The sequence below is a fragment of the Pleuronectes platessa genome, chromosome 17 (assembly GCF_947347685.1).
Source record: "Pleuronectes platessa chromosome 17, fPlePla1.1, whole genome shotgun sequence".
Lineage (NCBI taxonomy): Eukaryota > Metazoa > Chordata > Actinopteri > Pleuronectiformes > Pleuronectidae > Pleuronectes > Pleuronectes platessa.
This window is the reverse complement of record NC_070642.1, coordinates 14,539,028-14,564,103: the sequence shown is the minus strand read 5'-3', so window position 1 is coordinate 14,564,103 and position 25,076 is coordinate 14,539,028. Positions and strand designations below refer to the sequence as shown.

Here is a 25,076-nt window from a genome sequence, read left to right as displayed (position 1 = left end):
AAATGGATTTGTATTTATATAGCGCTTTTCTAGTCTTGATGACCACTCAAAGCGCTTTACAGTACAGTTTTACATCCACCCTTTCACACACACATTCATACAGTGCATCTATCCCAGCACTTTGTTATTCTATGGGGGGCGATTCAGGGTTCAGCATCTTGCCCATGCACTTCGGCATGCAGATGGGTCAGACTGGGGATCGAACCGCAAATGTGACCTTCAGGTTGGAGGACGACCACTCTACCCCTCAGCCACAGCCGCCCATATACCACATCATTATTATTTCTTCTCCGCTCCTGTAGGTTTATTGATATTAAATACAAATATTGCGGATGCAGCTTTTAAAGAACTCTAGACCTAGACCATTTTTGACTGGTCTCGAGTGGGAAAAAATATCCGACATATACAGAGGGGAATAAAAGCTTTAGTCCAGTGAAGTATTCCTTTGCAATTTATTAACATAATCTCAGTGCTGATGTTCCTCTGAGATCTGAGCTTTCCTCTCAGTAGTGATACTGAGAATCCAATCGCACATACCCCCTTTGTCTTTCTGCAGTGGAACTGCACTGAGTGAGCTGAAATCTCCAGTGAGAGCCGGCTAACACAACATTCAGGGAAATTGACCATCTAATACTCATGGGTTTTAACTCTAGCACGGCACATATTACCTCTTGGGAAGATTTACCACTCAACATTCGTAGCACTTTCTCAGCAGTGGGTCATTTATTTCAGGCAGAGGTGGACCAACAGACTGGCTGACACAGGTTCATAGAAAAATTATTAACATTATTTATTTTTAATAAGTATAAATAAATTCGTAGAGAGTTTTGAGATTTAAATACTCAGAGTTTGCACCAGTACATTTCATATAGATGTGAACATGTTTCAATCACCATCATTATGTGATTTGACTAATTTTGTCAGGAAGGATCAGCACAAGGCTACCTTTTAAAAGATTGGATTTAGTTCACTCAGAAATACCAAAATGCAAAGTGGTGACCAAATAAAAACGCTAATTAAGTAGATAACTGGGCTCATTTAAAGAGGCCACAAAACAACTGACCTGACAAATCAGCCAACGGGGAGACATATAAACTGGCTGATCGGACCATTAGGAAACAAATTAGAAACAAATAAAACTTCATACAAAGAAACCCCATGCTGATGCAACACTTGGTCTTCTCCATTTTACTGGGCCTCTGCATTTAATCAGGCTCCACCCTTAGTCACATCTTTTGGCCAAACCAGGAAGGAGGACGGGTGCAGCAGACACGGTAACTCAACAACTAATGAAACTGAATTAATTCATCAAATAAGGACAAAACAGAGTAAAGTAAATGTGCGAACACAATGTTGTGTCAAAAACACAGCAATAAACAAGATTTTGAACCAAACATGACTCCCTGTGTTTAACTAATGTGACAAAAACCTGTGATACTGAGGTGAGCATGTGTGAAACTATAAACCTGAAACTGAGTCCATATGGATGTTTCTTTATTTTCACTCTACTGAAGAGACGAGGCTCGTGGGCTCAGCACCGCCTCAGGTTCTTTGGCAAACCCAACTCTGCTAACCTGTTTGTTTTATTTCTGTAATGCAAAACCCCTATAACACATGGAGAAGCCGTCGTTGTGGATGTTGTGTTACACTTGTGGTTCAAAATGCTTTATTTAGTCATGGAATCATTATTAGTGGTGTTACATCAGAACATTTGTATTGAACGCTGCAGTACAATAATCTAGATGCTGATCCTCCAGTGTGCGTCTGAGCCTCAGCTCCTTATGTCTGTGTTTAGGTGTCAGTGGGCGTGAGAGTCTGTGCAGTGGTGTGTGCTGCCTCCAGCTGTTGGCTTTACTCCTCTCCTGTCATGTGAGGTCAGCCCCTGAGTGGGGAAACAAGTTGCTGTTTTCTTTCCTTTGCGTACCTCCGGTTTTTCATGCTCGTAAAAATACCCTTCAAGGTCATTGCTAAAAAAGGAGTCCTGGGTTATTTTGTCTGTTTTTGAATGCTTTGGATTTTGTCTTCGTATAAGAAGATCTTTACTCGGCCAGTGTTTGGGCTCTTTTTCCGTCTATGCAACATTTTCTATATGACCAAACAAATGTTCCTCTTTGACATGGTATGTTTGATCATGTTGGTGTAATGGTAGATTCCAGAGGGTTAACACAAGGCTGTCTTGTGCAAAACTCATGCAAACCTATGGGGCACTATAACATCTGGAACCAAACAGCACCAAGGGTGACACTAGTGCCTTTGCAGGTTTCAGACCAATACAGTTGTCATTTCCCTGTACATCACCTGAGTAGCATAAATAGAAATGGTGCATGTCCAAAAATGTGGGTGTTCTGAATTTTGAACAAAAATCCGGATCCATAACTCTCTGGAATTAAGTTCAGCCTTAAATACAAGATACATTTATTTATCCCAAACACATGCACAGACACACTCATGCAATTGAGGGACATTTGTCCTTGGCTTTTAACCCATCTGGTGCAGGACACACAGAGCAGTGGGCAGCCATGTACGGCGCAAATGTAAATGTGACTTTTGTTTAGGAAATGAAATATGCAAATGTTAACAACTCTGTACATTTTAAACATCCCACATTTTTGCCAGTAAGAATAAAACTGGTATGTAAAATACCTCTTGCATTTTCTGAAGGTGAAATATGCTCCCCATTGTTCCTCACAGATCTTAATTGGTTTTGGTTGGATATGTTTCTTGGCTGACTCTTATTCCCCAAGAAAATTGGATGCACACCGCTGGTTTGCTCATGCTCCTTCAGCCTTACATCACCGTCCCTCTGAGAGACAGACTGTGCGCTAACTTTTTCTTTGGTCTCTTTTCTTTTCCATTCCAGCAAGTGGTTTCTGCAGTTCGAGCGGGTGTGAACCCATCGGGAAATCCATCCAATCAGACGAGCCTCTGGGACCTCAGTTCCTCTTTCTTCTTTGCTGGAACTGTTATCACAACCATCGGTAAGAAAAGGCAATTTCTTACTTTTTTGTGCAACTCCTTTCTCTTCCTTATCTCTTCCTAGACTCCTGATAACACTTGTTGTGGGGACACAGGGTGTTTTTGACACAACATAGCTCTGGCATAACAAAATCACACACTTATTTTACAGATTGCTATATTTCACTCGTGTCAACACGTTCCTTTACACTTCCTACTGCTTTAACAAAAACTGTCTGGAAATATAGTTCTCAGTAACAATAGAAATATGTTTTCTTCTGAACGATATAAAGTCTGTCTGGCCAAATACCCAGACTTGCAAACAGGAACATAAAGGTCCAAGTGTCTGGCTCAGCCAAAGACACACTGACTGAAGAGCTAGTTTGAGACATATTTGTTTAAACACCTTGGGAAGCTTTATCCACTGGAAGGTAAACATTTATTTCTAATTACTCGTGAAATGTGTCCCAATGGTGAAGATTTAGCAACATTCAGAGACTTGATAATTCCATAAATCTCTGTCAGTATGAAAAAATATCTCTCGACCTCTTCATCTTATCAGCTTCACACTTGGCATGTGTATTAATAAGAGCCCAGTGTAGTGCATTGGTGAATTTAATGGGATTTGGAACCTTTATGTGTTCTATACTATTCAATTTGAAGTTGTCGATAACGATGTCAGTTGATTCTCCAGTTCGAGTTCTACCTTCTGAGTCAAGTCTCACAGAATTTTAAATAAAAAGGTGAACAGCGCAGCTTCCTGGTTCATCTGTCGGTCTAAAGTTGCCGTGACTCGATTACTGCAGCTCACTTTTACAGTTTCAGAGAGAAAGCTGCAAACTGACAGGTTATAGAACTGCCGCTCTACTGTAGAGAGGATGATAACTAGAGGGGCGTTTGAAGAGTGCACACTTCCCCCAAGGCCAGCTCGCTTTCTCTGTGTTATTGATCAGGCAAGATCCCACCATTCCTGCTCCACCCCTCCTCAATGTGTCATGGAAATTGGTTAAGTAGTTTTTGAGTTATCCCACTGACAGACAGAGAGAAACAACCTGCTTGATGGAGGTAACGTTGATAACTGGATGCATAGACTGATATTCTGTTCATATAGAGTCAATGTGGAAGATGAGGCAGCAGTGAGACAGGTGTGTTTCTCTGAAACTGTTACATTGAACAGGAGCTGCAGCTTGAAGGGATCTGACACTATAATTTGAATATGATCGTGAGGGTCCTGTCCTCATTCATTCTTAAGGACTTCTTCTCCATGCTCCTTTTTACACAATTACTCACTCTGTCACATCCAGCTGCAAGAGCTCACCGATCACACAGGCACACACAGGCGCACACACACACACACACACACACACACACACACACACACACACACACACACACACACACACACACACACACACACACACACACACACACACACACACACACACACACACACACACACAAACACACACAAACACACACGCGGCTTGTCTGACAGCTCCTCTGGCTCTTCCAATCGGACCTTGACAAATTGGTGTGTGTTTTAAGAGGGCTGCTGGGCTTCATTTCACATCTCTGGCATCCTGTCAGAGCTCAGCCTCCATTTGTTAAATGTAATACCTTCCTTTATGAAAATAGGACTTTACTCTCTGGTTGGAAAATGTGTCTACTTACTTTTTTAAATGATCTGATTTCGTACTTGCTAAACCCCAAAAAACATTTACACATTTCTACATTTTGCTGCGCTGCATTAACTGTGTGCTTGCTCCTTTGCTCGCCGGCAAGAGATTAATTGGGAAAGGCAAAAATGTTACAGCATTGCAGTAAAATATGTCGTCTTTAAGAAATCACGTGGAGGCAGAGTGTATTTTAACTGCTGTACTACTTACCCTGTATGGAAGTGATGATATTGTTGTAAAGCCTGGCTCAGGTTAAACCCCTTTGAAAATCATATAAAAACAGAGAATAATACTCATAAGTGAAGAAAAAAAAAATCCATTTATGAATGTAATAATATATGATGATTAATTCCTTTAAGACCTTTTAGGTTTCTCGGTTTTACTTGCAGAACTTTCAATCGTGAAATATTGCCTCATTGTTTAAATAATAGTTAGCTGCTGTTTTGGAGCAGCAAAGAAATGATTTCTGGGGGAAATAAAATTGTAGTTTTATCTTAAAGACAGTTGAATACTTATTATTATGTATTTTTGTAGACATTTATGATGCTGGTTTCGATATCGGAACATCTCTCACCTGAGAATCAACAAATGTACTTTCTGTCGTTCAGAGGTGCTTCTGTGTTTTACATCTTGTTTTCGACATGAGTCAGATTTACTGAGGATTGACTGAACATACAGTGACGATGTTGTTGTGCAATAGTAGTAGTAGATTTGACGTTGGCTAATTATTAATAATCATGAGATATGATTATTAAAATAAAAATTATTTATTAAAAATAATTAAAAATGATAAAGCTATTAATTAAGAATAGTAAAATAATTAATTAGAAATGATACGGTTATCAATTAATAATGGTTAAATAATTAATGAAAACAATAAAATTATCAATTAAGAATAATACAATCTGTAATTATTGCTTATCGTTGCGGGGCACCACCCTGGTTACAGGGACCAACAAGTCAATCTTTAAATATCAGTCTCAAGTGATATACGTTATATTAATAATCTCAATATTCAATATTAATGATTATATAATAAACAATGAAGGGTTTTAAGTTCGAGCACAGGCTATAGTAATCCAGCTGTATTCACATACACATGTACAAATAATCACAGAAATACAAATACTTTAATTACAAAAGTATTTATTAAAGGGAAATAAAGTTAATGTTATTCCATGATTCTTCATTTAACAAACTCCAATATTTCAAAGATGGCAACAGCAGCACTTATCACAATTGTCACACATGTAATACTGAGTATCTACTGGTGTGTGTGTGTGGTCGTGTGTGTCTGCCTGTCTGTGTCTCTATGTGTGTGTGTGTGTGTGTGTCTAAGAAAGAGAAAGGGGAGTGGCTATGGCGTAATGACAAGATCACGTGGTGACGTAGTCTGGCCCAGATCAAGATGTTACGTTCAAGATGGAGGTTTATGACCCCGGTGACGACATGAGGTCGAAGACAAGATGGCGGTCGGTCGCCTGTTACACAAAGGAACTTTTAGACAAAGAGATTTCTAATCTCCTGGTTCTGGCGCTGAATGGCGTCGAGATGTATTAAGGCTCTTTAAATCTAGAATTTTCTATGCCACATGAAATATGTAAGTGTAGGTCGGGACGTGTGTAAAAACAGGTTTAGGAGAAAAGAGAGAGAGAGGGAGAGATAGAGAGAGATCAGGAAAGCTCTCAAAACATCGTCAGAGACAAACTTCCGGCGAGGCGGGCAGTCCAGTTACGTGAGATTTATCTTTTAACAGATGTAAATCTCCGCACAATATCTCTGACGGTAACACGTAAAAAGGAAGTGCCGGATTGTTACGCGCGCTTCTCAGAACATAGTAGACAAAGGAACCGGATGTGATGTCTCCAGTTCGTCGCGCGTTACACGGCTAAAAACAGATCAGCGATCTACAAACAAACACACTCAAATAAAATGACACGCTAAGTATTTAAACTAGTCTCTGCCCAGACAATAAAGCCTCTTACTGTGACCTTCGCGGTGTTGCTTGCGCGTGGCGCGCGGATTTTCCGGAAGTCCAGTGAATCTCGTTGTTAAACCTCAGGATGCGTGCACGAACGGCGGATTCCTGGAAAAACAAATGAGTGAAGTCCTGGCCTCTTAAGCGGGCTCCGGTGGGTCTCGTGTTTACAACGGAGGTTAGCGCTGGGCCGAATAGAGCGAACTTCTCTTGCTCTTGGAACGGAATTCTGCCTCGTCTCTTCTGCAGGGATGATCAGCTGTGGCGCAGTTGTGGGGATCGTGAAAAAGAAAGTCTGTGATCTCGGCCTGCGAGTGGACTTCCTGTGGCGATCTCTTTCAAGTTAAAATAACAAAAAGTCCTATCAAAATAAAACGTTGACTGAATAAAGAAATAAAAGAAAATGAAATTAAAGATGAAAAATAAAACAAACGTTTGTGGATGTTGCCCCCTTTAGCAACTAAATCATCTGGAAGACCCGCAGGGGTCCTGGTGACGTCTTCAGTGCAGGGTAAATGGCGATTGCCTCCTTTAGCAACTAAATCATCTAGCTAGACCGGGAATGGTCTATTGACGTCTTCAGAGAGCAGGAAATGGCGATTGCCTCCTTTAGCAACTAAATCATCTAGCTAGACCGGGAACGGTCTATTGACGTCTTCAGAGAGCAGGAAATGGCGATGATTTTTGGGGTGCCAGGGCTTTTAAATTACCTGAGAGGTCCTCCTCCTTGAGGAGTTGGTCATAGGACATCGGCCAATTGATTTGTCAGGAATCGATCTGAGTGGGCGGGGCTTGGAACTCAGCGGGGGTTCCAAAGCATTCCCAGAACATTTTCCACCACCAGGGGGAGATTCTTGGGCCGGCTGGAGAATGTTTTCCCTCCAAAACTTTAACAACCCTTTGTTCACCCTCGGCTCCAGTGTCTGGTGGCCCCCCCTTGGGCTCTTCAGACCCAGCAGGGCTCCCCGTGTTCCTGCGGGGGCCTTGAAACCCGCTGGGGTTTCTTGAAACTGCCAGGAAAAAGTACTCACAGGTGGATAGGAATGTTCCACAAGGCCTTGATTTATACAGGCCTTTGTTTAGATTTTATTTGTGTTAACCTCTGCCCCGTGTCTGATGGTCAGCCTCTGGGCTCTGGCCCAACAATGTTTTCCCATTACATGCACTGCGGCAGTTTATCTAAAAAAAAAAACAACAACACAGCCCTCAGCCATATTTTACTCTGTGTGTGAAACAGGACAAAGGTTGCAAGGTGAAAGTGCACAGAAATGGAAAGCAGCTTGTTAGCATACTAGGCATATTGTTCAGATTCCTGAAGTCTCTGTGCGAATTCCTTGACAGTGATCAACGACCAACACAATAATGTCAGTTTGCTTCTGTTCACCAAGCTTGACTTAATTCAGGTGGAAGAGCAAAAATTCAGATTTCTGCACGTCTCTTGACTTTTTGTGGATTCAATCAGATTCGATGAACGATTATTACCATTTTGATTTGGTGCGTTTAAAAAAATATTTACCAATTTCCCAGGAAATAATTAATGAATCTTGACGATTCAGGCATATTTATTGGACTGGTATCTATAAGTGTGTGTAATTTAGTGCGGTTTAATTGAATTCAAAGGGACTTTTGGGTATTGGCCAAGGTATAAGGTACCCCCCCCCCCCCCCCCCTTTTACCTGACAATGAACTGCAATAACGCACAACTCATTGCCTCCCCTGTCTCCCTCCCTCCCTCCTGCTGGCAGTAAAGGTTAGTCACTGCACTTCATCATGTGGGACCCCTGAGTTATGTCTAAGCAATTCCTGCAGAAAATCACATCCCCCACAGTGTATAGATCACAAACAGGTCTTTACGGAATAATGATTATTTCTCACTTATATAAAACTGTCCCTCTTGGACAGTGCAGCCCGGTTTTATTTTAACATTTCAGGTGGGGGGAAAAAGTCATCCGTATCTCTACTTTTCACCGCACATGTTTTCATACTTAATGTTCATTTAAGGCTGTTTTACTTTTGCATTAATATTATAGCAGGACAGGGCAATTCATTGTTTTCCTAATCGAATTCAAACGAAATAAAGTTCCCCTAATGAATATCACATTTCTCCTACATTGTGTGAATATGTGACTTTTGGTGTTTGTAAGCTGCTTCTCATCACTGATATTGTTATATAATTCAGTGCAGCTTCTGATTCTACATTTTGTTATGCAGAGACAGCTGGAGGTGTTAAGACAAACAATCAGGAATCCTGTGCGCTATCGATCGAGTCGTGAAAATAGTGGGACTTGATTGACGATTCTTCTCATATTAAGTGTCACCTCACTGCAGAGTGAGACTGTGAGGTCATTAGGAGGCCGCCTGCAGCTCCTGTCCTCAGACTGATTACTGCAACAATAAGTAGAAGTGGATGGAGTGCGTTATTCAGATGCCTTATGAAACGTTAAATCATACAGCTCATGCAGTCAGGTTTATGTACAGTGAGGTATAGGTCCTGGGTTTTGTTTACCAGGACATGGACCTGTCTTCGCCCTGGGGGCTTTTTATAGCTGCACATGATTGTGGGTTTGGAGATGAAAGGCAGTGAAGCAGTTATGGATCTGTGTGTGTGTCTTTTCATTTTCGTTTGTTCCTTTTTTAGTTTTCATTTTTGCTTAGAACTGAATGTGAATTATAAAGTGTTGGCTGACTCAGACCTCCGTCTCTTTTCTAGTGAAATTCCTAAAAGCTGTTTTTTAGATTGACGTTTTCACAGATGAGCTTTGTGAGGAGTTTAGTTTAAATTCGTATCATCTTCTCCACACACACACACACACACACGCACACACACACACTCACACAACATTTCGATTTCCATATCACACACTTCTCACCCATTGTCGGCACAGCCGTCAGGGGCGATTAGGGCTCAGTATCTTGCCCAAGGACACTTGTGAATGCTGACTGAAGGAGCTGTGGACGAACCTCTTTTCCTCCTGAGCCACAGCTGCCAGTAAAAAAATGTGTTTCTACTCTGGAAAGGACAACAATTCCGAGAACTGTCCTTCACTGCTTTGATACAGGACACTAGCAAAACTTCCTTGCACTAGTAGAGTAAACAAAGCAGTCTCTCTTTTCTCAAGAACTGAAGGGTGCTTAACATGCAAAGTAAGAAAAATAAGACAATAAAAATTCAGATGGATAGAGAAACACTATTCTTCTCAAAGAGACTGCAACTAAATCACAAACCCACATATTTACTTCTGCAGAGAAACACAACATTTACTGGATATAGTTGAAACGTCAAACAGATTTATGCGTTCAAGTAAATCACAAGGTAAATGGACTGCATTATATTGTCTACATTTATTTCTACTGTTATCTAGAGCAGTGAATTTCAACCTTTTTTGAGCCGCGGCACATTTTTTACATTTACAAAATCCTGGGGCACACCACCAACCAAAATGACACTCTATGGACTAACACAGTACATATAATACATATAGTTAGTAATATAATTTCTAAATGTATTAAAAAGCACTATTTTAAATTATTTCAGCCCTTTCTTACTCTTACCTTTTAATGAGCACAAATTGAATCAGATTTATGCAACAATCTTTGATTTAACTAAACTTTATTTAACGGAGACATATTATACCCATTTTATCACATTTGATATGGTTCCTTGGGGTCTTATTGAAATGTCTGTAACATATTTTGTTCAAAATACCACAAGGATCATTTAAAACAGGACCTTTTAACCCTGTCTAATACAGATTGACCTGTTATGAGTGCCAATAGTTACTCCCGCCGTTTACCCGCGCTTCATTGAATTTCTTCACTTTGACATTCAGAGCACTGGGCAGAAACCACATCGCGTCAACACCCACCGTGGTCCTTAGCGATGCTTTGTTTTAATTAAACAGTCGGATTCCCCTGGTCCGCACCAGTTCTGGCTGCTAGGCGCCAGCCGAGGCGCACCACCGGAAGGGGCCCCCTGCGCGAACGGAGGGTTCCCCCAGCGGGCGCCGTAGCTGAGGTGATCCGCGAGAAGGGCCCGACACGCGTCCAGAGTCGCTGCCGCCGACCGCCGTACCTCCTCCCCTTCAACGGCCCGCCTTCCGCACCGGCGACGTACACCGCCCCACGGTCCAAGAGAAAGAAAGCACCCCGCACCACCGACGCCGTGAGGCACAGCGGAATAGGACCTCCCCCCCAAAAAAAACGTCGAGGCGTGCCGCACGCCGAGTCTCCGGCGTCGTGGAGAGGAGGGCGACTGCTCCCCCAGCCGCGGCACCTGCCCAGCGGTTTAACCACAAATACCAATGATATCGGTGAAAGTCAAGTTTATTACCGATGTGCAGATGTCGGTAAACGAGGCAAATATCTGCCGCTACCGATGTTCGGCCGATACTTCGGTGCAACACTAGATATTAGATAATTTCCCACGGCATACCTGACGATCTCTCACACTGATCTAGAGGTCACATTCATTCGTTGATACCCTGTTGTCACAGCTGTTTGGGATTCAGCATCTTGCCTAAGGACACATCAATATACCAGGGACTTGAACCACAAACTTTCTCATTAGTGAAAGACCCGTTATAAAAATGAAATGTTATCAAAGACCCAAAATGTAGAAATGCTCCTTTGCAACTATTTTTCCAACTTTACATTTGTTGGATTGTACTACAACATAAAACTTCTTAATATTGTTTATAAATATATATATATATAAAACTTATCATTATCTGTGTATATTTATATTTGAATGTTTACTTCTATTATCGTCTTCTTTGTTATCGCTGTTTGTTGTATTTGTGTGACCCTGGGTTGGGGGGAAGATGGGATAACGTTAGTACACAGATTTGAAATAAATAAAGAACTATGCATTTAAAAATAAATAAATTTGCCCGATGGATTAATTACCTCTGTCTGTGTCGTCTTCTTCTCAGGGTTTGGGAACATCTCTCCTCACACAGAAGGAGGTCGGATCTTCTGTATAATCTACGCTCTGCTGGGGATCCCCCTGTTTGGATTCCTATTGGCTGGTGTGGGCGACCAGTTGGGGACCATTTTTGGCAAGGGCATCGCCAAAGTGGAGAAGATGATAGTGGTGAGACCTCTTATCGCCTCTGAGTGTTTACCTGTGTGCTATGAGCTGTTTGAATCAGATCCTTTTACAACCAGGTAGGGCGAGGGCAGCTGTAAAATCATGTTGCCGGATGTGTTTCCATAAATTGCCGCGATATCCATTTGTCAAGGTAACGGCTGCTTAGTGGAAGATCTTCAGCCCTTCAGAGCAAGATTAGTGTTAAACTCAGAATAATGTAATTCAGGCAGTTTTTTTCAGTAGCGGACACTCAGTTCAGTAAACAAGTTATTTTATATTCAAAAATCAGCTTCTTTTTTTTGTGCCTTTTTTAACCAAACTTACTCACTAACGTCTGTTTATGGCAGTGAAATGCACGCAGGCACGCACACACACACACACACACACACACACACGCACACACCCACTCACGCGCACACACAAAGAGAGAGCTCAATGCATCACTGTAAAATAATGATGTTCGTCCTATTAGCCACATTGCAAGTCACACACTGACCTCTTTTAACATACAGGTCCATACAGTACAGTGAGAAGGCACCATTATTCCTTCTGAGTGTCAATGGACTGTGCAGGAGAGTCTGGGTCATCGTTGGTGATTTGGCTTCTCCTGAAAAACCAATGCAATCAAATGCTTGTGCACAAGTCCGCTACCTGACAGGAACAGTGGCAATCAAGAAGCATCAACCACCAAAAACCTATCCATATAGAGAACATGCTGTAGAAGAAAAAACAGGCTTCTAGACCGCAAAGACACATTGTTTTATTTATTTACACATCTTTTTATTGTTTTTTTTCGTTCACATACAGCAATAATTCACACATACAGTGTATACAAAAATTGTTAGAGGTAGAAAATTGCAGTAGGATGACCTACACGATGTATGATAACAACAAAGAGCTTAAACTGAGCCAGAACGGCCTCCATGAACCACAATTAACCCTTGACCCTTCCCACCCACTGACAAGAAAAAAGCAAAATAATTGCATAATTAAACCATTACATACTTTACATTACATTAAAAAAAAAAGAAAAAAAAAAGAAAGAAATTAGTTGTTGAGATAATAGAGAGTAGTAAATAGTACAAAGTTGAGGGGGGGGGGGGCATCTAGTCACTTTCTGGGTGAATAATAGTTCTGTTTAAGTACTCTAAGAAAGGCTGCCAGGTTTTGTTAAAAGCGTTATCAGAACCCGACAGAGAGAATCTAACCTCAAGTTTGATATGAATAAGGACCTCCCTAAGCCAGCTATTATGTGAAGGTGGAGCCAAAGACACATTTTAAAAGAATTGTTAAAGACTTAGGTTGAAATTCTATGAATGCAAAAAAGAAAAAGATCATTATTATCAAGGTATCAAAGGAATTTACATCCTCAGTACCGGGGGACATGTGAGATAAATGCATGTCGGCTTTTGGGAGCAGTTACAGTTGATTTGAGAGTCGTCAGAACACAGGGTCGGGAACACTGCAACACTATAATTAGTTTCTGAATATAACACTGTCGAGTGTGGCTGTGAAGTGGTTTGAATGGATTCCTATATAGCAGCACGCAACTCAAAAGGGGGAAAAAACTGATTATTCAGTTATATGATGAAGAATTCTAACAGTCCCACGTACATGTTAATGACATCGGGAGTAGCTGTTGACACCTGGAGGTGGCAGTGGATTATCAGGGCAGATGCAAATTAGTTTTAATAATGTGTAAAATCTAAAAATGAGGGGAAGTTATCTCATGTTTCTGTGTTAAATCTGACCTCAGTGCACAGCCACGGAGCTGAACCATAGACTGTGCTGTTTATAAAGATGGACGACATTACAGCTCTCCAAAAGTGAAGCCAGAGTGTCTCAGTCGCCTCCTGGACCCACTCAGCCATGACACAAAGATGAGAATCCCTTCACCATTCCATTATCGTACCCAGGTTAATTTCTTTTATAGCTTTTGTAGCTTTGTTGCAAAGGCTCAAAGTCATGAGACGGCAGCAAAGACTCAGGAAACGGCCGACTGAAACCAAATAAAAACTCAACACTACGACTGTTTCCTTGTTGGCCCCTTGGCGTCCCTCCCGGGGGACGAGCTGAGAGGTTGGCAGCTTGTTTGAACAATGGAAATTGATTAGCTGTAGCAGTTGCTGAAATCTCCAAAGTGCAGTGAAGACACCGCCTGAGATTCCACCTCATTAGTCCTTGTGGAAAACAATACTGTTTACTCTTCACTTCATCTGCTCCTGGAAACTGTACACTGCTGTTTTCTACTCCGCCGTGCAACGATGACATTAGACATCACAGACTTGATGCTTTGAGGCCTGTCTGCTCTCCCGTGCTTCCCCCCCCACGGAAGCACCAGGCTTACATAACTCTCGTAACCGGGGGGGGGAAGCAGGAGAGCAGGAGACACGGGGAACCAGCTGAAAGCAGTCACCTCAAGTGGAAGGGCAGCAGAGGGAGCGGCAGCACACAGAGCACAGTAAGTGCCGAATATGTGATGAGAAAGAGGGAGTGCAGGCGTCACCTCTAATGAAAATCATCAGAGCTACAGTGGGAGATGCACAGACTGTAGCTGTGATGCATCCGCTAGTACACATGCTGCTATGACTGCTTGGGAAGTATCCGAGTTATTTGATATTCCAGCTAATGCGTGGCACGTCAAGTCGCGTGCAGCTTGGGTGGGCGAGAAAGTTGTGTCAAATGAACGTGACAGCGGGAGGTTTGAGACGTTAGAAAAGGATTGAATGTATTCCAAGATGGACGTGGGAGGAATCGCAAAGAAAATCTGAGGGAAATTCAGAGAGTGCAGGTCGTGCACTACAAAGAAATCAGTGAGACCTGTTGATCAAACAGAAAAATGTGCATGTCGATCATTAAGCCAATGCTATTTTAACGAAATACTAAAGAGATTTCTGCCACATTGCGAGGTAGCACAGACCTGTGAGAGCCTATTCTCTGCATTCGTAGCCTCTGCCCCCCCGTCCAGCGGGTGAATGTTTTCCGAGCATTCCCCTCTCCAGTCTCTCTCGTGCTAATTGGTAAAAAAGTTTATTTTCTCTGTCCCCACAGAAGTGGAAAGTCAGCCAGACGAAGATCCGCGTCTTCTCCACGCTGCTCTTCATCCTGTTCGGGTGCCTCATCTTCGTGGCGCTGCCGGCCGTCATCTTCAAGCACATCGAGGGCTGGAGCACCCTGGAGTCCATCTACTTCGTGGTCATCACCCTCACCACCATCGGCTTCGGGGACTTCGTGGCCGGTGAAAAGGGTCATTTGATTTTCTGCTCTTTGTTTTCACATGCAGGCCGTCTTTCATCTCTGTGTTTGTTTTTATAGCTGAGTGATTTCTGGTTGACTGAGTCTGACTCCACAGATGTTCGTCAAAATGATGAAACGACCACAGTCATCCCAGGCAAATCATTTCCAATAATTTCCCCATCTCACTCAACAGGAAAACAATATTTTAAAATGTTGAGCAATTTTTTTAATAAATGTAAAATCCTATAGTATTCATAAGAATATATGTGCAAAGACAGAATGATAGGGGAATGGGTATATGTGCTCCTTTTGTGTGTGTCTGTGTGCGTGTGTACTGTGAGTGAGCTAGTGGTTAGTTTTAGCTTGACGTGACCTGTTTGAACTCAATAGCTGAGAGAGCCAGGCATCTCCAGACCAAATTACATTTCAATTTCAATTTCCAAGCCGCCGTTAATGATTGCTGAACAACCACCCCACACACACACACACACACACACACACACACTCACAGTAACAAAACATGCGATGCAACAACAAACACTGTTAATGCAGCAGTTTAATCTTAAAATTACCGTCCTTTTGATTTAATAAAGCAGATCAGTCATCGTGTTGAACCTGCTCCACTTTAGATTAATGGTTGTGATTGGTCCGGCCTGTCTCAGGATGGATGGGAATCTGTCTGAAAGGGGCCGGGGGGGGGGGAGAGAGACACCCATGTGCGTGAGCAAATACATACGAGTTCACCAACCGGTCTGGTTTCCAGGCGACAACAAGAGAGGCAGATGGGGGGAAAAACAGCTAGATTAAATTATCCAGAGCAGACCTAATGATTATAGATTAGATAACGGCAGCTCTGCCAACCCAGGTAGTTGGAGTATATTCATCAGGCCGGACCTGTTAGGTGAACTGGTGCTGTGATGGGTGGTTATCTGACCCTGACAGTGAGCAGACGGCCGGTGCTGCTTCATCCCTGCTGATATTTTAAGAATCGATCCATCGGTACCGAACGTGGGCAGTGACGACACGACATTTAATCACACAAAAGGTTATGTTTGCACCTGGAAAGGACTGTTTCATTATATTTTTCGGTAGATGCAGTATGGACGCAAAAATCATTATCTATTCCCAAGTCTTTTCATCTGAATATCACAGAAAAGCCTGAAATCGGTGTGAGTCAGTACAAACAAAACAACTCACACAAACCATTGCTAATGATCAAACATGCCTCAGGGAGCTTTTAACTTTGAGGACAAACTTTCTCCCTTAACAATCTCTCAAAATTGATCATATAAACCTAAATGTAAACATAAATCTCAGAATGTTTTATTCTACAGTGTATGTGATATTGTGAAATGTTTTCTTTCTTATTGGTCCTTATTTATTGCCCACTTTTTTTTTATTGGTACAAAACGGTCTCGCCCAGGGACACAGTAGAAAGATATGACCTCTTAAATGGGGTATAAAGGAAATAGGGGGATACCAAGGCTAACCATGGAAAGTTGTTTTACAGTTGTCCGCTGTCAGGTCCCTTTATCATGAACATGATATCTCAAGAATCCCTTCAGGGAATTTCTTCTAATTTGGTGAAAATATTTACTCGGACTCAATGATGAATCGATCATATTTTGGTGGTCAAAGGTCATTGTGATTGTGGTTTACAAAACTGCCTGAAGGGAATTTCATTACATCTGGCACAATTCACTCTGACTCATGGATGACTTGGTTGGAATTTGGTGGTCAAAGGTCCCTATGAGCTCTCAATTAATGTTCTGCCTCGTGGATATAATATCTCAGGAACACTTTATGGGATTTCTTTCAAATTACACACAAAGTACACACGTTCACTTGGACTCATTGATTAACTGATTCGTTTTCAGGGGTCGAAAGTCAAAGGTCAAGGTCACAGTGGCTACAAGAACGTGTTTTTGGCCTCTTGAATGTGATATAACACCAACTTGAGGGAATTTCTTCAACTTTTGATCAGTTGTCACTGGGACTCAAAGATAAAGTGATTATATTTCGGTGGTCAAAGGTCACAGACACTTAATGAATCTGACGAGAAAGTTGTGTTGAAATATAAAAACTGAAACTCCACCGGTTGTTGGAGGCATACAACCGCACTGCGGTAATTCTAGTTTCCACTGACCCAACTGTTTTCTTTCAAGCCTTATTTCAAATCTGCTTGTCTTCGTTCTTTCTCCCAGTCTGACATCGTTTGATCAGTAACACTGAACACAAGCTTTTTTGATGGATGATATGACGTCTTGGGTTCTGCAGGTGCCTCAGAGAAAAATCCAGAGTACCTGGACTACTACAAGCCTGTGGTGTGGTTCTGGATCCTGGTGGGCCTGGCGTACTTCGCCGCCGTGCTCAGTATGATCGGGGACTGGTTCCGGGTCATCTCCAAGAAAACTAAGGAGGAGGTACGCGATGCTGTTCATATTATACATGTATGTAGCTTCAATATTATACATGTAGCTCATAGTTTAATATTATAGATGTATGTAGCCTGTAGCTTTTTATTACTTGTGTATGTTGCACACTGTATATAATAACTTTAGAGACGTATTCCCAATTAATTCTAAAACATAGACTTAAAGGCAGACATCTAATAACTAACTATATCTAATAGAATCAGTTCCAAAAACATCCTCTGTTAATTAGTTTCTATTTTTATTCAATACTTAAATTTCCAAGCCTGTACTGGCCTTTGTGATGGATGACAATTCACCTGAAATAATTAATGAAAACTAGAGAGTTCTTTCACGGGCTTCGCTAATCGAAGGGCAGCTGAGACGTGGCTGAAGGCTGAAGGCAGGAGCTGTTAAACATTCCTCTGGTCAAATAAATAGATGTTCACCAGACTGAACTTCATAAATTTTTGGTACGCTGTTCGCAGTGGGGTTATTCTTTTCCATTAACCTATTCTGTCTGCCATAAAAGAATTAGAAAACAGAGACCAGGATTTTGTGCATGTGTGGTGGCTCATTATTCACCAAAAAGACAACAGAACTACTGTTTGTTCTACACGGACAAACACATTTTGTCTTCACCACATCTTTGGCCTTAGATTTTTTTCGTCTCTTTGTACACATAACTGTTTATGGATGAATATGTTTTATTTGGTATTCAATTAAAATTCCTGAAAATGTCCTCAGGCCGAAGTCTGTAATAACATATCTCTCTTATCATAACTGGTAGTTAACGATTTGTAATTAACATACCAGTATTTTCAGGAGATTTCCATTAAAATTCCAGAACATATCCTCAGGCAAAGATCCAGAGCAAAATGTGGCTGGCGTTATGATTTAGTCCGATGTCTATTGAAATATTGGATGTATCTGTGTGTTGTCAAGATGATTATCGGAGTACTAAATTAACGAAAGTATAATGCAATAATATGTTATTATATTTCCTTGTCAGATCTCACATGAACTGAATTTTAAATGAGTTCTTAGAATATAGAGAAATTAAAAACTGTCTACCTTTCTCTTTTTAAGATTAATTTACTTTTTGGGTGTTCTTACTTTTTCCTGATTCACTGTTAAAGCAGTGTCGAAGGCTTGAAAAGCTGCATCAGTTAAACGGAGAGTTCACTGAAACATTTTAATTCACTCATTATCTACCATTATCTACCACTCATTTACCCCCCCCCCCCCCCCCCCCCCGACAAATTTGACAAATCTTAATAATTTTTTGTGGTTTTTAATAGGACGGCATTTGGGTCCCACCCGGATTTTTTTTCTACCATACACCTCAGGCTTTTCCATTTCTAGGAAACCCACTGCTCGTCGTTTCTTGAAAATCAGTTGGCACCAAACTGAACTTTAACACAGATGCTGCTCAGACAACATTTACTCACCCTGCAGGCATTGATGTTCAGTCTTCCCTCCGCAGGTCGGGGAGTTTCGGGCTCACGCAGCCGAGTGGACGGCGAACGTGTCGGCAGAGTTCAAAGAGACCCGGCGGCGGCTCAGCGTTGACATCTATGACAAGTTCCAGCGTGCGGCGTCCATCAAGCGCAAGCTGTCATCGGAGCTGGGCATCAACCAGGAACTGACCCCCGGCAAGAGGACGCTGTCGGCCAGCCTATGCGAGGACAGAGAGGGTTACCCCAACTTGACTCTCTCACTCAGCCCTGTCTCGGGGGCCCACACCAGGAACGGCAACCTCTACCTAAACGGCCTCAGCCCGGACTACGCCGACCGGCGGGAGATCGCCATCATCGAAAATCTCAATTGAGGAGCAGAGTAAAAATGAGATTCAGTGAAATGCACAATACAGACTTAATAATAACTGAGAGAGTGACTCAAAAATAGACCAAACGCATCCTTAGTACTTTCATGTGCGTTTTTAATACTTCCGGACAAAATCCTACTGGGTGCGATAGAGTTTCAGAGGTTCCATTCATTTGATTGAGTCCAACATCAATGACAACGTGATCCACAAATCCGAGGCGTGTTCTTGTCCGGAGTTTCACCGTCATCTCTGAGCAGGAAGGTATTTAAAGCCCATATTGAGGTCGCCACACACTGAACTTCTTCATCTTCTCGTCTCGCCCTGTCAACACGGACACAATCACATTCACCCAACTTAGAAAAGCAATAGACACACGTGTGCTCATCTCCTGTTCAATTTCCAGTGGCCCTGAAATCTGCATCAGATAAAGAGGACCCATCCGATCGTGGCTTGTTCTTTTTATTTAATTTAAGTTTACAATTCTTCTGACAGTGTGAATTGATATGCCTTGTCAGTCTGCCCTCACTGCAGAGATGAATGTTGAGGCTCTCGCTCCTTCACGACTGACATTCAGCGTTTCACCCTAAGGAATAATCCGCTCGTGCCTTACTGAAAACCACACTGAACATGTGAGGATGGTGATGCATGAAAGACTTTGTCCGTCCACTCATACTTGTTATAAGTGAGCACAGCAGTCATAAAGTGGGAGCCTTCATGGGGGAAAAACGGCATAAAGAAGAAGGGAAATTAGTTTGATCATCCTGAAATCAGATGAACTGTGCCCTCTCTGTCTTGCCGGTGTGTTCTAGGTATATACTGCCCGTCTTGATGTGCTGAGATAGTTGTGTTAACCACACGGTGCCAGGCTCACTGATCGAACCCCACTCTCCCCCAAACCAAAGTAATGATCCTGCTTTTCTGACGGACGGATACGAGAGGTCTTCAGCCTCATCAAAGGCATCAGGAGTGCTTTCTGGTTCTTCTAAAGATTTCCTGTCCTCTGGGTTTTTGGAAATTTAAATTGAACCCACTGCTCAGTTTTTGGTGCGTAAACACTTTCTTTTTTTCATGCATGCATGTATCGCACAGTAGCAATGAAAGCTGTGGGGCTGTGAAGCATCTCTTTACCTTCCTGCTTTTCATGATGGGGGGGAGTTTGGTAATACCACTGAGATCCATTATATCGTGCCAATACTGAATGTACGCCATCAAACACCTTTATTTACTGTTCGGTATATATATGTGTATATATGTATATATACCGTATGTCTGTATATATATGTGTATATATGTGTGTGTATATATAGGTCTGTATATATGTGTATATATACAGTGACTCAATTATCAACACTATAGATGTCTTCGATTGGCATTAGATGCAAATAGAGGAGCTGGTTTGAATAAATTCCTCTGCTGCTTCATTTGTGTCGATAAAGATCATGAAAACGTTAAGAATCTCACTCTGATTCATTATATCTACATCTACATGTAGAGTTTTATGCTTTGGGTTGGTCTTATGTGTGGTATTCAAGGTTTTTCTGAAAAGCCGGATTGCATTTGATGCTCTTATGCAAGGTTGTGCTGTTAGCTTAAAGGTTTGGATTGTTTCAGAGCTTATTCAGTGCTTTCATGCAGCATAATGTGCTGGAATATTCAATACATCTGATAGAGCTGTTTTCAGTTTGTAGCATTGTGAAGCACATTTTAAATACAGTGCATCTCGCAAGACAGTATTTCATGTGGTAAACCAAGTCTACTTTATACCAAGTGTCTTCAATTGATGGGGTATAGGGTGTAAACTTGACTTCATGAGTTTTTTACATTTCGCTTCAGAGCATCAGGCCTAAATTTGGAATGAAGACCGAAAGATGTAACAGAACTAATCAAACCCGACCAGATTAGTTTAGGTTTATTAAGCACATTAAAAAATCACATAGAACAATGACAAGTACTAATATACAGCGCGGTTGGAGGAGGCAGAAAACCCAGTGGGCTTATTCTTAAGCCTCTACATAATATAGTTACAATCTCACAACATTAGACAATACAAAGTTGACATCAAGAAAATAGTAATTGAATCAACAAATGAACAACATAAATGGCCTAGTAAAAAAAAAACAGCATCCACAGATAGATTATTTTTTTTAAACATACAAAAAATAACATCACCAAAGGATCGTTTACAAAATGCATAAACTATTGAACTCTCCAATGTTAACCACACCCCCTGCAATCCTCAAAGCATAATAGATGATGGATGGATATTTCCCACTATTATAAATCTGATTTATTATCTCCTTAATCGCAAACACATTCTGTATTTTCCCATCTATGTTATGGACGCTACTTTTTACACAGTTTACTTTTGAATAGAAAAACAAACAGATGTTGGAGCTTTTTTTTAATGCTTTAGCATCAACCTGGTTTAGTAAATCGCTATTTTGAAATTAGCCAGTAGTCACAAATGAAAGATAAAATGTAGCGAGGGATTTACAAATATCTGGTGCAACCTTCCGATTGTCTCACAGCTTCTCTCCTTGGATCTTCTGGTTTCTTTAATCAGCTCAAACAGCTGCTCTGCCACCGGGAGCACAGCCGCCTACTTGTGCTCCGACTGTACAGTCAGGTCAACTGCTGTCATGAGCAATCAAGTCAAACAGGAGTCACAGAAAGACACTGAAGACGGTAATTGTAAAGATGTGGGACTAAAATTAGCATCAGGCCATTTTAATGGGATGCTGAGAGGCAATCAATATCATCACAGCACCTATTGTATGTCATACTTGCAATACACGATGTGCTCTAAAAGGAGCGTTGCATGAAATGTCAGGCCATGTGAGGCCACATGCCAGGATGCATGTGCATTATTGTGTTTACAGTAAGTGTGTGTGCGTGTTTGTGTGTGTGCGTGCATGAATGAACATGTGAATATTGTGTGTGCACTGGGGTTTAAGGAAGCTCATCTTATCTCCACCCACTCACATGGGGCAGCCTCTTCCTCTCCCAGGGTGACAGTTTTTAATTAAACCCACGGCTCGCGTCAACATCCCAGCCCTAGCATGCTGAATGTATCGCTCCATTCACAATGGAAGACACGAGCCACATTAATGAATGTAAGGGCATCCATGATTTAACGTTTGCGATGCATGTGTAGGCAGAGCAGCTCAATTAGCTCTGTGGTTAATTATGTGGAGAGGACTCCAGGCGTCTTAAAGCCACAAGCCTTTAATCGTAGAGAAAATATAATGCCATTTAAAAACATGATTATACCAATCAAAGACATGATGACAGACGAGAGGAATCACGTGGTTTCAGAGCAGTCTTTATAAATGTGCATTAGTGGAGTCAATATCCCAGTTTTCATCTTTGGTTCGGTCTTTTGTCTAAACTTTATGCATGCTGTTTTTAAATTAGGCCCAAGCAACATCTTTGATGTTTAAATTTGGAATAAAGCCACTTGTAGAACTCACACACGTACATTTTAGAACTGTGAACATGATTTCCACAGATGTTGCATGCGACTTTTAAGTATTACGTCCAGTGATTATTGATCCAGTGGGTCTATAATCACGTGGCTCTCCCTTGTATGGCGACCATGTGTTTCCAGTATGTCGATATGTTCCTGTGGGTATGTCACCTTAAATCACTTTTCAGAAGGTTTAGAATAAAATTTTCTATTCAAAAATACTGACGATCACTGTTTTCTTCCTCGTTGATTTTCTTTTTCAACAAATCCAATTTAACGACCGGTAAAATAAGTCTGTTGCTCAATTCCCCCCTAACTCCCCAGGCTGTCTGTGGAATTCAGGCAATCTTTCAAAGAAGATTGTAGATAGTTGGATACCAGCTGTAGTTTTTATTCTTACGGATAGTGCCTTTGTTGTGGGATATTTACAGGTTAACTTTGCCTTCACACGCTCCTCGGAATGTCCCACTTCCCGAGTTGTCGTCGTTCCTGTGCTTTGAAGCCAGATTGTGAAAAAAAAAAGATGCTGTGTAGACACGTGTTAATCCTAAAAACATCTGTTCACACTGAAAGGAACTACATCAGCAACTCGTGTACAGAAATGTTCACAATCGTCGGAGTTGTTGTTCCAGCTTGAGGTGGCGTTCACAGGGTTTTTTCCCCAAGTGGGAACACATTTTTCCGATTGCTCCAACATGGCCTTAATGTATTATTTCAGACTTTTGCTGCTCTTGTGATTATCTCAGGCAGCAGGATGGTGTTGATTGGAATGAGACCATGTATTTTAATGTCCAGAAATAAGACGTTACCTGCAGAGATGAGGTACATCTATATATTTTAAGTATATATTGTTTTAGATGCATTGATAAAACTTTGATGTTGGAAGAATCAATACATTGATGTTTTTTTTTTTCTCATTGGGATACGAGCTTGTGTCTTATAACAATTATTTCAGAAGACTTTCTTGTGCACAGAAAGGCCTCCTTTAATATTCTATTGATTTTAGACATTTGTTATTCTGAGTTTCAACAAAAGACCCTTACTTTTTACTTTTCTTCTTCTTAATTATGCAGCCTTTCTCCAAGATAAACAACCTGCAGCTGTTCTTTGCAGCTCGACAATGATGGAGCCAACATTGCTCCGATCACTCGAAACAGCAGATAATGGATCACGGCTGACAAAGTGATCTGAGTCACAAGTTACTAAATGTTCTCTGGGCCTCACAGGCACAGCGTGGCCCGAGAATAGCTGCCACTCATGAGTCGCCGCGTTGACACCTTCAATCACTTTGTATATCATAACCTCTCCTTCTTTGATGATTCCATTTTGTACCGTTTGTACAAACAAGGAAAACTTTCCTGGAGACGTCTTCCAACATGGAGGTCAAAACGCGCTCCGATCAGAGCCTGTGACGGTTTCCCTTTGATACGAGCTGACAGGTTACTTAATGACTTAATGACTCTGAAGACGGGGAGTGACACGACGCGTCACCTGCCAGCCTCTGCCCTGTCAACGCTCAGACAGAACCGCAAGCGCTGGCTGCATTACATTGAGACGGCTCCAGCCACGACTCAGCGCCCTTCAACTGGGAGACAGTATGACTCTGATTGTAAATTGAATTAATAGACGAGCAGGAAGCAGCAGGTTCCAGCCTTTTGTTTGAGCTCACTTCGTACCACACGGCACAGAGTAGATACTCATTGGTCATAACTGTATGAGTGAATCCATGCAGTCACACAAAGCACTGGAGCAGGAGGGTTTTGTAAACTGAAGACCAGGGAGCCATCCCGGTTGGAGACGGGTCGGCTCATTAGTGATTCTGTCTGCGGGGACTTCAGAGAAAACCAGTGACTCAGCCAGCAACCACCACTATATCGGGCTGGAGAGGTACAAAGTGAGAGAGGCGGTTACCTCACAGGCTGAGAGAGAGCTGGTGTGTGTGTGTGTGTGTGTGTGTGTGTGTGTGTGTGTGTAAAATTCATGTGACAGGTCCTGTCCAGACTGTCTATTTCTACATGGCTATTTAGCGTATAATTGGCTTAATAATGTCTCTTTTCTTCCTTCCCCCCCCCCCTATTTATTAAAGAAGTAGTTTCTTAGCACCTTTTAAAGAGTCCTGAGCCAAAATGCTGTTACAATAAACAAATAATAATGACTTAGCAGCTCCAGAGTGTCGCTGGGGTTTTGGGGGATTGTTTTAAGTTTGTAAACTGCAATTATTTTTTGTATAATTCATTGATAGATCGCATCCAATTGGATATTTTGAATAAAGCTTCACACCATACTTGAATCGTTTTTAAGAGCTTTTTTCTATTTTCCTTATTTCTCTCTTTTTGACACCTAGACACACGTTGCTGAACACATGTATATATATATATATATACATATAAAACTAGCCGACAGCTAGTTAGGCTATAGCCCAGCACAGTCTGGGCA

The 25,076-nt window shown here is 41.7% G+C and overlaps 1 protein-coding gene across 2 annotated transcripts in view; it reads left to right on the top strand.

Annotated features, from left to right (window-relative positions):
- Window positions 1-24,924, top strand: part of LOC128460550 (potassium channel subfamily K member 2) — a 31,390-nt gene extending 6,466 nt beyond the window's left edge. For both annotated transcript variants that reach the window (XM_053445786.1, XM_053445785.1), the window contains 5 exons: window positions 2,861-2,978; window positions 11,541-11,701; window positions 14,750-14,945; window positions 17,213-17,358; window positions 18,833-24,924. In XM_053445786.1, coding sequence (XP_053301761.1) covers window positions 2,861-2,978; window positions 11,541-11,701; window positions 14,750-14,945; window positions 17,213-17,358; window positions 18,833-19,177 — 966 coding nt within the window. In that variant the 3' untranslated portion in view covers window positions 19,178-24,924. The remainder of the gene's footprint in view (window positions 1-2,860; window positions 2,979-11,540; window positions 11,702-14,749; window positions 14,946-17,212; window positions 17,359-18,832) is intronic.
- The last annotated feature ends 152 nt before the right edge of the window (window positions 24,925-25,076 follow it).